General features: G+C 42.1%; 1 protein-coding gene across 3 annotated transcripts; it reads left to right on the top strand.

The window, feature by feature from the left end:
• The first annotated feature begins 6363 nt into the window (after positions 1-6363).
• SAP18 (Sin3A associated protein 18) lies at positions 6364-12330 on the top strand. Of its 3 annotated transcripts, none has more exons than XM_029936973.1 (4): positions 6364-6672; positions 6848-6957; positions 11539-11661; positions 11927-12330. In XM_029936973.1, exons 1-4 carry the CDS (start codon positions 6379-6381, stop codon positions 12081-12083), a joined length of 684 nt encoding a protein of 227 aa, XP_029792833.1. In that variant the 5' UTR covers positions 6364-6378; the 3' UTR covers positions 12084-12330. The 3 variants fall into 3 exon arrangements, with proteins under 3 accessions (XP_029792833.1, XP_029792832.1, XP_029792834.1); XM_029936972.1 differs by having other exon boundaries at positions 6364-6690; XM_029936974.1 differs by having other exon boundaries at positions 6510-6665.
• The last annotated feature ends 289 nt before the right edge of the window (positions 12331-12619 follow it).

Below are 12619 nucleotides of genomic sequence, written 5' to 3'. Positions count from 1 at the left end.
TCTCTCCGTCTCTCTCTGCTCCTCCTCCACTCACACTCTCTTTCAAAATAAATCAATTTAAAAAAAGATTAGCACATATATGTTTGAATGTACATGATAATGAGTTGGCAAAGATTTATGATTAAGTAATCATGACAGCAATGCTATTTTTTTCATGAGATTTTCATGGAATCAGCTATCCTTTGGCAATAACGGGAACTGACAAGAAATTAATCTCTTTTTTAAAATATTTTTTTCCTTCTCATGTCTTTATTTTATTTTGAGAGAGAGAGAGAGGCACAGAGAAAGAGAGGGAGACACAGAATACTAAGCAGGCTCCAGGCTCTGAGCTGTCAGCACAGAGCCCAATGCAGGGCTCACACCCACGGACTGGGAGATCGTGACCTGAGCCGAAGTTGGACGCTCAACCGACTGAGCCCCCCAGGTGCCCCGGAAATTAATATCTTAATTTGCGCTCTTTCCTATTTGCAAAAGAAGATGCAGTCTACATAATGATGATTATAATGGCTCACATTTGTTGAACGTTTAGTTTATAGCAGACACTGTGCCAACTATTTTATTTTATTTATTTATTTATTTATTTTGGCTGTGTCCCATTAAAACTTTATTTACGAATACAGATAGCCCAAGGGACATAGTTGGCTGACTCCTGAGATAGACAAATGCTGTAGGAAAGAAAGACATAAGACTGTGTGCCAACTATTTTAGTTGCATTTAGTCCTCATTAAGGGTCCTGTCTGGTATTTTATTATCCTAGTTTATGGATCAGGAATCTTTGACTCAGAACAGTTAAGTGATTCAAGATTAACCAGCTAGCAAGTGACTAAGCTCAAATTTAAATTAAGATCTATCTATATTCAAAAGCTAAGATTTTTAACCATTAATTAAGCTTTTCTAAACTATTTTTTTAAATTTATTTTGAGAGAGAGGGCGCAAGCAGAGGAGGGTCAGAGAGAGAAAGAATCCCAAGCACACTCCGTGCTGTCAGCACAGAGCCCAATGCAGGACTTGATCCTATGAATCAAATCGTGAGATCATGGCCTGAGCCAAGATCAAGAGTTGGACGCTTAACCAACTGAGCCACCCAGGCACCCACCATTAACTAAGCTGTTTAGTTGCTCCCTACAATTTGCTTCTGGTGAATATGTTGTTGACACTCTGCAGACTCTTGAGGAAGAGGATGTCTATCTAAAAACTATCATCAATCTAATCTTCCAAATGCTTAAAACAGGGGGTAAAGGGAGAGACATTTCAACTCTCTGAAATGCCAATGTGCTCCCATCCATTGGCTTAAAATGTACTGTAAATGAGATGGTTCTCAGAACAACCGAGAAGCTAGTTCAAAAGTAGATTCCAGAGGCGCCTGGCTGGCTCAGTCAGTGGAGTGTGCGACTCTTGATCTCAGGGTTGTGAGCTCAAGCCCCATGTTGGGTGTACAGATTACTTAACAATAAAAGCTTTTAATTTAAAAAAAAAAAAAAGTGGACTCCCCAAACTGTATCTCAGAGCACATTTTAGTGAGAACAGCCTTTAAAATCACTGCGTCTCTGGCTGTGGTGTGAGGGATGGCTTAAGGGGCAACAGACATACCAGTCAGTGAGGGCACTGGTTACAGAAGCGTTGCCTTTAGGGCTGATGCCAAGCAGGCTTGTGTGCTTATTTGTAGACATACAATTTTTAGGAAAACAGAAAACAATGTATCTTGTAAGTAGCAATTATACTGCCTCTAGACTTAATGTTTCTAGGAATGGTTATGGAAATTCACATAGTTTTGCTACTCTTGGTAGCAAGCAGATGCTTTACTGAGAGTATTTACATACACTTCCTTCCAGAAAAAGAACCCATAAATACTGTGCTTGTGAATGCTGAACACCTAGTCTCCGGCAGATGTCCCTGAAGAGATTTGGAAAAGGTTTCATAACTCCCCAGAAATATCCAGATTTACAATCCACAGTGTTTGCAAAAAGAGTCGGAAAGTTTTATGAAAAATATATTCCATTAAATCTTTTCCAGAAACACAGTTTGTACATATTCATGAATATGTGTTTTCCTGCTAATCAGAAGGCTGTCCTTCTGAATCTCAACAGCAGAAGCAGCCATGGAGTTGCAGGGATTGACTGAGACATATTCTATAAAACTTCACATTACATATTTCTGATTTTAATTAGGGTGATCTACTTGCCCCCTGACTGATGCCAAAACACGTTAAAGAAAGAGAGAGAAGAGGACAGGTGGCGAAAGTTTGATGACTTGTTTTCACAGTTCACATGCTCCAGATGTTCATTCTTTAAAAAAATTTTTTGTTGTAGTAAAATATATATATAACATGAAATGTATAATGTTAACCACTTTTAGGTGTACAATCCAGTGGCATTAAGTATATTCACAGTGCTGGGCAATTATCACCATTATTCATTTCCAGAACTTCTCATTGTCCCAAAGAAAAACTCTTATCATTAAACAGTAATTCCCCATTCCCCCCTCTCCCCAGGCCTAGGGACATTTATTCCACTTTCTGTCTCTCTGAATTTCCCTGTTAGGTGTTTGCTCTCTTGTATCTGGCTTATTTCATTTGGCATAATGTTTTCAAGCTTTATCCTTGTTGGTATGTATCAGCACTTCATTCTTTTTTGAGGCTGAATACTATTCCATTATATGTGTATCAATTCATTGGTTAAGAGATATTTGGTTGTTTTCACTTTTTGACTATTGCAACTAATGCTACTATGAAAACTGGTATTCAAGTTTCTTAATTTTTTTATTTTTAAATGTTTGTTTAATTTTGAGAGAGTGACAGAGCAGCAGTGGGGGAGGAGCAGAGAGAGACACACAGAATCCGAAGCAGTCTCCAGGCTCCGAGCTGTCAGCACAGAGCCCAATGTAGGGCTCAAACCCATGAACTGTGAGATCAAAACCTGAGCCGAAGTCGGACGCTTAACCGACTGGACCACCAAGGCCCCCCAACACTGGTATTCAAATATCAGTCGGAGTCCCTGCTTTCAATCCTTTGGGGCATATATGTAGAAGTGTAATACTCATGTGTGTAAATTCTAAAGAGAAGGGATGCATATATTTAAATATTATAATTTGCGTTCAAGCTGCATCTAGAAGCTCAGGTACGTGGTTTGAGGGATGCTGAAAAATCTACCTTTACTTCTAAACTGTACCTGGAGTTCCACTGCCTCAAGGTACTGGGAAATTATGTTTTGATGAGTGCTTGTCATTTGGGAAAGTCCAAATGAGAGCTTATGTCTAATAAGAATGTCAACACGTGAGCTTCTTCATTTCCCATTTCATTGTTGTTCCTTTAATTGATTGATTAGAGTGCCCTCATGTGTCTGTATTTTTATGCTATGGAAGTTTTGGAAAAGATTTGATATTAGAATCATAGAGGGTGAGGGTATGGGTGGAATAGATGATGGGAGAAAGGAGAGGATTTGTGACAAGCACTGGGTGCTGTAATGGAAATGTTGAATCACTACATTGTACACCTGAAACTAGCATTACACTGTATGTTAACTGAAACTAAAATAAGAGCTTAAGTAAAAAAAATATAATTAAATTTAAAAAATAGAATCATAGAACTGGGGAGAAATTTTAAAGATCTTTAAAAACAACAACAACAACAATATTTACTGCATGCAAAGACCCATCTCTAAGCAGCCAAAAATTTTTTAGCAGAAATCTAAATCACACACACAAGAGTATTTAAAATGTATAGCCACAATGTGACCAATGAACCTCTCCCCACAAAAACCCTCTAGTGAGCAAATACTAGCTAGTCCATTAGAAGTTCCCTGATGCCCTTCATAAATTACATTACCATAGCTTACACTCAGAAGTAACTCTATCCTGAATTTAGTGTTAATCACTGCCTGGCTTCTCTTTATAGTTTTACCATTTAGTGTTTGTTTTCCTAAACAGTACTTGGGGGAAAGGGGAGAGAAAGGTCCTATTTTTTAACTTTCCATAAATTGAATCCTGTTGTATGTATTGTTCTGATTTGCTTTAAAAAATTTTTTTTTAATTATTTATTTTTGAGAGACAGAGTGAGACAGTGCATGAGTGGGAAAGGGGCAGAGAGAGAAGGAGACAGAATCTGAAGCAGGTTCTAGGCTCTGAGCTGTCAGCACAGAGCCTGACGTGGGGCTCGAACCCACGAACCATGAGACTATGACCTGAGCTAACGTCGGACACTCAACTGACTGAGCCACCCAGGCACCCTGTGACTTGCTTTTTTAGTATACTTTTGAAAAAGCATATTGATCCACTCATTAATTTTCAAATCTATGAAATTTCACTTTATGGATATACTCTTGGTAGGCATTCATATTTTTTCTAGTTATTAAGAATAAATGTTTCAATGTAGTTCAGCATGCTGCCCAGTGCTCATGAGTAGCCGTTTCTCCAGTTATAATAACACAAGTGGAATACCTGGGTCTTAAGGCATTAAATACCCAATCTTTCTAGGAAACACCAGTATTTCCACAGTGGATGAGAGTGGTGTATAATAATCCCATTTTCTCCATGTCCTTGCCAGATCTTGGGTGTCAGATTTTTATATTTTGGCCAATCTGAATGAAATGTTACCTGCTTGTGGTTTAAATGTGCATTTCTATGATTATTCATAAGGTTGGGCATCTTTTTATATGTTAACATGTAATTTGTGTTTCTTCTCTTCCATAAATGCTTATCATGACTCATGCCCATTTTTCTCTTGGATTGTTTGTAATTTTTTTTTTAATCAGTTGATAGGGATTCATTTGGGGTGGGATTTTTTTAATTAACAAGATGTAGTATTCATACAGAAGAGTGTAAAATGTAAACGTACTGCCTAAAGAATAATTTAAAATCTAACAGCTGGGTCCACAAAAAGAATGTAAAAAATAGAATGTTGCCAACACTTCAGAAGCACTTCCTTTGCACGCACCCCGCATTACAGTCTCCTTCTTTTCTCTGAGATAGTTATCATTCTGACTTCTGTGGTAATTAGTTCATTCCTTTCTTTGTATAGTTTTATTGCCTGGGGATGCATCCTGAACAGTATAGTTTAGTTTTGTCTGCTTTTGAATGTTATAAAATTGGATTCACACAGTAGATATTCTTTTGCCTTTGATGCCATACAGCCATCATTATGCTCGTGAAATTCATGTTGTTTCCATAGTTGTAGTTTCAGGCAGCTGTAGTTTGTTCATTTTTGTTGCCATATACTACTGCTGTTTGCTACTTTTGTTGTTGTATGGTATATTGTGATGCACTGAACTTCTGATTTACTGTGCTCATGATGGAACTGGGGTGGTTTCTAGCTTTTTGTTCTTATGAACAAAACGCCAAGAACTCTTCTGGTAATGTCTCTGGATATACTTCAGCAAGATCTCCTCTAGGGTATATACCAAGGAGTGGAATTATAGATCAAAAGTATATATCTATTCAACTTTACTAAATAACCCTAAGCCACTTTCCAAAGTAGGCATACCAGTTTATACATTCACCACCAGTACTGGAGACTTCCCAATAATCTACCAACAAATGTCAGAGTTTCTAATTTTTGCCAAGCTAATGAGTGGTTTGTTTCAAACCAATCAAAGCCAGTTACTATGGTTTTAATGCATTCCCTGAATAATTATTCCTGAGCACCTTATTAGCCATTTGGAATTCTTCATTTTAAAAGCACCTGTTCAGTAATTTTACCCATTTTCTATTGGGATGCCTGTCCTATTCTTTATATATCCTGGACACTAGTTTTTGCTAATCACATGCATTATAAATATTTTTTCCACTCTGGTTTAGGTTTTTCTTTCTTCATGATTAATTTGAAGGTCAGGTTTTGTTTTGTTTTTCCAATTTAGTCAAATTTATCAATCTTTTCTGGGTAGTGCTTTTAGTGTCATGTATCCCAATCCATTGGTCATGAAGATGGTTTATGACGTTATATCCAAAAAGTTCTAGTTTTGCTGCTCATATGTAGATCTTTGATCCATCCGGAATCGTGTTATTGTGGTGTGGGAAGAGTCCACTTCACTTTCCCCAAATCAGACAACTAACCATTTCGTGAGCATTTACTGCCAGGTGTTCTTTCTTCCCGTCAGCTTTCCAAAGCCTCTTCTGTCTTCACTCAGGGGTCCACATACAAGGTTGTGTTACACAACTTGTTACCTCTTTATGAAGAGTTCGATATTTTGCTAATAAAGTCATGTTTTTGCTTATTTACCTCCTGTACATTTCTACGAGCTCTGCGTTTGCTAACTTACTCAATACGTGGTAAAAGTGTCACCGTAGGCTTGTTTGGTCTATGAAAATTTCGGGTAATAAATCCCCCCCGCTGGCAAGGGCTAGTTAAGGAACGCATCCCTTAGAAGCTCCGCCCCGCGGACGCCAATGCCCGCCTTTTTCCTGAGGACCGAACACGCAGGCGCAGCCGGACCCAGGTTCTCGCGCCTCAGAATGAAGTGCGCCTGCGCTAGCAAACGGCCCGCCCCTGCTTCTCGGGTCCTCTATAAAGCCTCGAGCTTCTCCTCGCGAGAGACTTCGTTCTCATGCTCGCTGCGGGGGTCGGAGGTCAGAGCGAGCGTCTCGCGGGCCGTAGGAGGAAGATGGCGGTGGAGTCGCGCGTTACCCAGGAGGAAATTAAGAAAGAGCCGGAGAAACCGATCGATCGGGAGAAAGTATGGGGTCCGGAAAGAGGTGGAGGTGGGCCTGGCGGGGTGGAGAGTGCGGCCTGTGCGCGCAGGCGGCGGTATTACTGCTCCCCGGGCGGTTCGGAGGCCGCGACGCCTCCGAAGGGCAAGGGAGCTCTGGACTCGCAGCCGCTTTCTTTAACTTCTGCCCTTCCTCCTTTGGCTCCCAGACGTGCCCGCTGCTGCTGCGTGTTTTCACCACCAATAACGGCCGCCACCACCGAATGGACGAATTCTCCCGCGGAAACGTACCGTCCAGCGAACTGCAGATCTACACTTGGTGAGAGTGCGAGGGCGGCTGGGGGCGCGGCCCTGGAGGTGGTCAGACGTTAAGCAGTTCCCCGCGTTGCTGAAGAAGTATCCTCCTTGTTTCCGCCTTTTCTCCTCCACTTTGGGCCTTTGGGCCCAGCTTTCAGAAAGTTGGAGGTTTTACCTGTTAGGTAAAAGGAGCCCGTCTTGTAACACGTTTAAATGTTCGAACTTTTGAGTTGCGGAGGATTGACAGACCCAAGATTGCTATCACTTGTGGCTGCTTGTTACACAAATAATAGGTAGAGAAAATGCGGTGGCCTTCCCCAAGGGGCTCAATAGCAAATAAATGGTACTAAAAAAAACACAGTAAAGGGAAGTCATGGGATTTATATCCTCGAGAGCATTTGTGTGTGATAGTAATACTTAGGTGCCACGCACTAAAGGGTAAATAACAGGTTGATTTTTGTTCCGGTGCTTAATGGGAAGGCTTGTGATGTGTGTTTAGCGAGGACGTGCCCCTGAATGTTTCTCTTACTGGGACCTTCCATACCCCCAGTTCGGGGCCATTACATACTGCAGACTAATCTCTAGTGCTGCGTGTATTTTCTTAGTTTGACATCATAATGGGTGTTTGGTAGCAGTAAAAGGCTGATAACTCTTTAAACGGTTTTTATTGTGATAAAGGTATATATAGTGTTACGTTTGCCACTGCAAGGATTCGGTTGCATCAGTTATATTCCCATCGCGAGTATATATATTACCTGTTGGCAGAGCTTCGCTTCCCCCAAGTAAGTTCTAGCCCTAGTAAGCAGTAACTCCCCATGTCCCCCTTTGGCCTGGTCGTTTCTGTGCATTTGCCTATTGTAGGTATTTTAAAGGAGTGGACCATATAGTGTGCGTTGTGTTCGGTTTATTTCACTTAGCCTGATATTTCCACGGTTAATGCACGTTGTAGCCTGTACAGAACTGTGACTTCTTTTTATGGCTGAATAAGATTTCACTGTAGGAGATACCACATTTTGTCCTCTTACCTGCTGGCAGGCACTTGAGGTTCCATTTTTTGACTTTTGTGAATAATGCTGCCAGGGACTTGGGTCTGTTTAGTCCCTGCTTTCAGTTCCTTCGGGTGGATACGTCAGTGTATACTGAGCGCCGGGCTGGCGGACCCTGTAGTTCTGGAGCATTGGGGTGCTGGGCTGGCAGGTCCTGTAGTTCCCTAGGGATGGGGTGGCCGGGGCCTGTAGTTCCCTAGAGGTGAGGTTGCTGGGCATATACTTACTGAGAGGTGGGGTGGTGGGTCCTGTAGTCGTCATATGTTTCACTTTCTGAAGAACCACCAGACTTTCTCGCAGGAGATGCACCATTTTATAGTCCTGGAGGGTATGTAATTTTAAACTGTGGGCCCAGCACAGCACAACTTGATTCTTTAAAGATTGGGACCTTACTTGTCTTATTGGAGGATAGTCGTTAAATCACACCCTGTAGTGTGATTCTTGATCAGCATCATTCCAGGATACAGGTTCCAGGAAGACTGATTTAACTGTTACAGGAAGAACTGTTACTAATGGGCTGATGAAAGTCTCTATTCAGAGATTAAAGTGTATGCTTCTTCTAACAAATAGGAGTTCCTATTTGCCAAGGGCTGTGTTTAGATTCCTAGGGTATGATGTGAAGAAGGTATTGTGGCTTCCTATGTAAGTTCCATCTAGTGGAGAAAGCACATGAGTAAATACTAAGTGAAAAGAAGTTATAAACAAATTCTGCCCTAGACTGACCTGTCCTTAAAGTACAACCAAATAAGGAATGACCACATATGTTACACCTCAAAATGATGGCCAAAGACCAGGCTTCTGAAAGACTGAGTGGTTGGTGTCTAGGAGCACAGAGCCCTGCCCCCTCTCCCTAGGAGCAGTACTGACGGAAGATTAGGTAACAAATCTTGGGACGTCTCGATGTGTACATGTAGACTGAAGGATCAAACAGGCAGCCCTAGGATAAGTCTAGGAAGGAAGAACGCAGTCCAGAGGACCCTACCAGAAGCATCCTGAGTCTGCTAAAGTTCAGGGCGTTGTGGAGATGGGGTGACAAGCCAGACCCCACAGCAGTGGTAAGTCTCCTGTGCTTGGATGGTCGTTAGGCAGGTTGTTGAAAGAGAAGTACCTCGGTAAGCCGAATCAGGGTTCAGGCAGAAAAACCGAGCCAGCAGGAGATCCGTCTGAAGAGACTGATGCAGAGAATTGGCTCCCAGGATCATGAGGGCTGCCTGCATCTCTGGGTCCCTGAGCTGCACGGCAAGCTGCCGCCAGGGTTGGCCTGGGACTTGAGCAAGAGTGAAAGCTGCCCACAGCAGCCTGAGTTTCTTATTCAGAGAAGCCTCTACTCTGTCCGTAAAGGCCTCTGAATCGATTGAATCAGGCCTACGAATGGATTGAATGTGGCTTACTCAGATTATCTGGGATAATCTCCTTAATTAAAGCCAGCTGGCTATGGACTTTAATCACATACACCAAATACCTTATGGTAACACCTACAGTGGCGTTTGATTGAATAACTGGGGCTGTAGCTTTGCCAAATTGACGCATAAAGCTGACCTTCACAGTCACGTCAGTGGAGAAAGGCAGTCGTGCACAGCTCCTCCCCCCATGCTTGCATGGCTGCCTAAGAGTGACCTGGGGCTTCCCTCCCACTCTCACAGCCTGTGCTGGGCATGTCTTTGGGAGCATCTTTCCCTGTTCTGGGTTTGATGTGTTCCTTGTCCTGCCTGAGTGTGGGAGCTGGCCTGCCCCACTGCAGACCCTGTTCCCAGGGCTCTTTAGCCTGCAGCACGGGAAGGGTGCATGAGACTGTGGGCACATCAGCTCCAGGATGAGACTCATGAAGCCAGTCTTGTGCTGTCTTTTCTCTGTGCAAGTGAAGCTTCGTTCCCTCCATGGTCTGTGGGGGTCCTGTCTGTCTGGGCAGCCCCAGTACCCACAAAACGTGCAGTCGGTTGACCTCCTGGGCCCACTGCTCCTGAGGGAAGGCATTGGTGTGCTTCTCCCCTGGAGGTGGGAATGGCTGTCACTTGTGTGTCAGAAGTTTTGGACAGAAACTTTTATTTTTTTAAAATTCTTTAGTGTTTTATTTATTTTTGATACAGAGAGACCATGAGAGGGGGAGGGGCAGAGAGCGAAGGAGACACGGAAGCAGGCTCCAGGCTCTGAGCTAGCTGTCAGCACAGCCCGATGTGGGGCTTGAACCCATGAACGTGAGATCTGACCTGAGCTGAAGCCGGATGCTTAACTGACTGAGCCACCCAGGCGCCCCTGTACGGAAACTTTTAAAAACTGAGATGGAGAGGAGTTGAAGGCAACATGTAGAGTGCAGTAATGAGGTGGAAATAAGGCCGTGGTGGTGGGGATGGAGAAGACGATGTGATCTGTATTTAGGAGGCAGAATCAACAAAGCTGGGAAGAACTGAACAATGCTTTTAGGTTTATGACCTGAGGTGAATCACTAGGCCAATGAGATGTTACATAGCAACTAAGTGGGTCTTGGTAGTTTTAATGGTAAGAGAGCACGGGCATTGTTTAAGAGTGTTTAGTGTCCTTGTTTCATTTTATAGCACCTTGTAGGCAGTGTTGTTTCAGTTCCATGTCATCCATTAAGATCAGATAGTTACAGGGCAAGACTGTGTATTGTGAAAGGAGCCCGTGCTTACTCTAAAGAAAATTTCATGTTTCATTGGCTTTCTGGCTCCATCATCTAGAAAACTCTTAAGATTCCACCTTAGAAAGAAAAAACACTACTTCTTTACAAAAATGCTTTACTATCATTGAGTCTAGGATGCATTTCAGTTTGAGACATGATGAAATGTGGAAAACTATACATGCTTTAGAAATAAGGAAATAATTTTTTTTTGGATGTTTATTTATTATTGAGACAGTGACAGAGTGCGAGCAGGGGAGGGGCAGAGAGAGAGAGGGAGACACAGAATCTGAAGCAGGCTCCAGGCTTTGAACTGTCAGCACAGAGCCTGATGCAGGGCTTGAACCCACAAACTGTGAGATCATGACCTGAGCCGAAGTCAGACTCCTAACCGACTGAGCCACCCAGGTGCCCCCAGAAATACATTGTTTTAAGTGTTTGAATTAATTTGGATTATTCTTAAAGAGGTGAATCACTAGGCCAATGAGATGTTACATAGCAACAAAAGATTTCAGCTGTAATCCCCGAAAGTCCTTTTTGGCACTAATAGTCTGACTTTAAATCATCAAAATTTCAATCACTGAGGCTGGAAAGGGGGGTTTGCAGGGGCAAATAGTATTATTAGCTGCTTTAAAATTAAGTATGGGGGTCTGGCTTGTCAGTAGAGCATGTGCCTCCTGATCTCGGGGTTCTGAGTTTGAACCCTGTATTATGTATTTTGAGAATTCTTAAAAATAAAATCCTAAAAAAAAATAAAATTACTTATAAGACTTTGACAGCCTCAATTCTAACAGATCGCAATTCAGACATGCATAATTAACTCATATGTCAGTATCCTTGCTATATTATTGTTATATTGTTGATTAATCAAATGTAATGTTTGGTTTTGTTTTTTTGTTTTGTTTTGTTTTGTTTTATTCAGGATGGATGCAACTCTGAAAGAACTGACTAGTTTAGTAAAAGAAGTCTACCCAGAAGCTAGAAAGAAGGGCACACACTTCAATTTTGCAATTGTTTTTACAGATCCTAAAAGACCTGGCTATCGGTAGGTAACTTTTAGTTTTTAATTCCTGTAATCTTTTTGGTTTTGATATGTTTTAATTGATAGGGATAACCGCTTTTAATGAACCTCTTTAATGGGCAGAATATAAATTTACATTATCTTAACATCTTGTCTGGCTTTATGTGGTAATTAATTTTTAACTGTGCTATAAGATAATGGAGCAAATTCAGGCCCCGTATTTACTTTGCAGTGAATATTTAGCTTCATGGATTTGTGATCCAGTAACAGTTGGTCTCCTTTTCTGCAGGGTAAAAGAGATTGGCAGCACCATGTCTGGGAGGAAGGGGACCGATGACTCCATGACCCTCCAGTCGCAGAAGTTCCAAATAGGAGACTATCTGGACATAGCAATCACCCCCCCAAATCGGGCACCGCCTCCTTCAGGGCGCATGAGACCATATTAAATTTTATTTACTATTTCTTGAATTATTTTTCATTCAGTTATGTAAAATAAACTTTTTCCTCCCCTCATCATTGCCATTAAGCCTTTAAACTCGAAACAAATTGTAGTGCGTCTGTTTAGGAATTAGTTTTGGCTGTGTTGGATAGTCCTAGAAATTCTCGTGTTTCTGGTCCTTCCATAAAATATGAAGAAAAGTGCTCTTAGCATCCTTTGTAAAACTGTATTGTTAAATACATGTGTGCAATCAACCAGAGTGTGAAAGTTCATGGAGATGGGAACAGGGTTGTCTTAGTATTTGGGGTTTATGCTGAGTAGTGGAGGACGGCGTGTTTAAGCCCAGGTAGGGGCAGTGAGGTGGCAATGGTATTGTATTACATAGAGCCGGCACTGTCCCGTGCGGTTGGAACCAGGACGAGGCAACATGGTGGCAGAGGCGTTTGGGAAGAGCATGAGGCAAAGCAAGTCGAAGTTGTGTGCTCGATGGGCTTGTCTCTGTCAAGGTAGGTGACGTAAGTTGGAGGAGAATGGGTGCCACAG

This window comes from Suricata suricatta, chromosome 4, assembly GCF_006229205.1.
Source record: "Suricata suricatta isolate VVHF042 chromosome 4, meerkat_22Aug2017_6uvM2_HiC, whole genome shotgun sequence".
Taxonomy (NCBI): domain Eukaryota; kingdom Metazoa; phylum Chordata; class Mammalia; order Carnivora; family Herpestidae; genus Suricata; species Suricata suricatta.
Note: the sequence above shows the minus strand (reverse complement) of the source record. Positions and strands in the feature narration are given on the sequence as shown.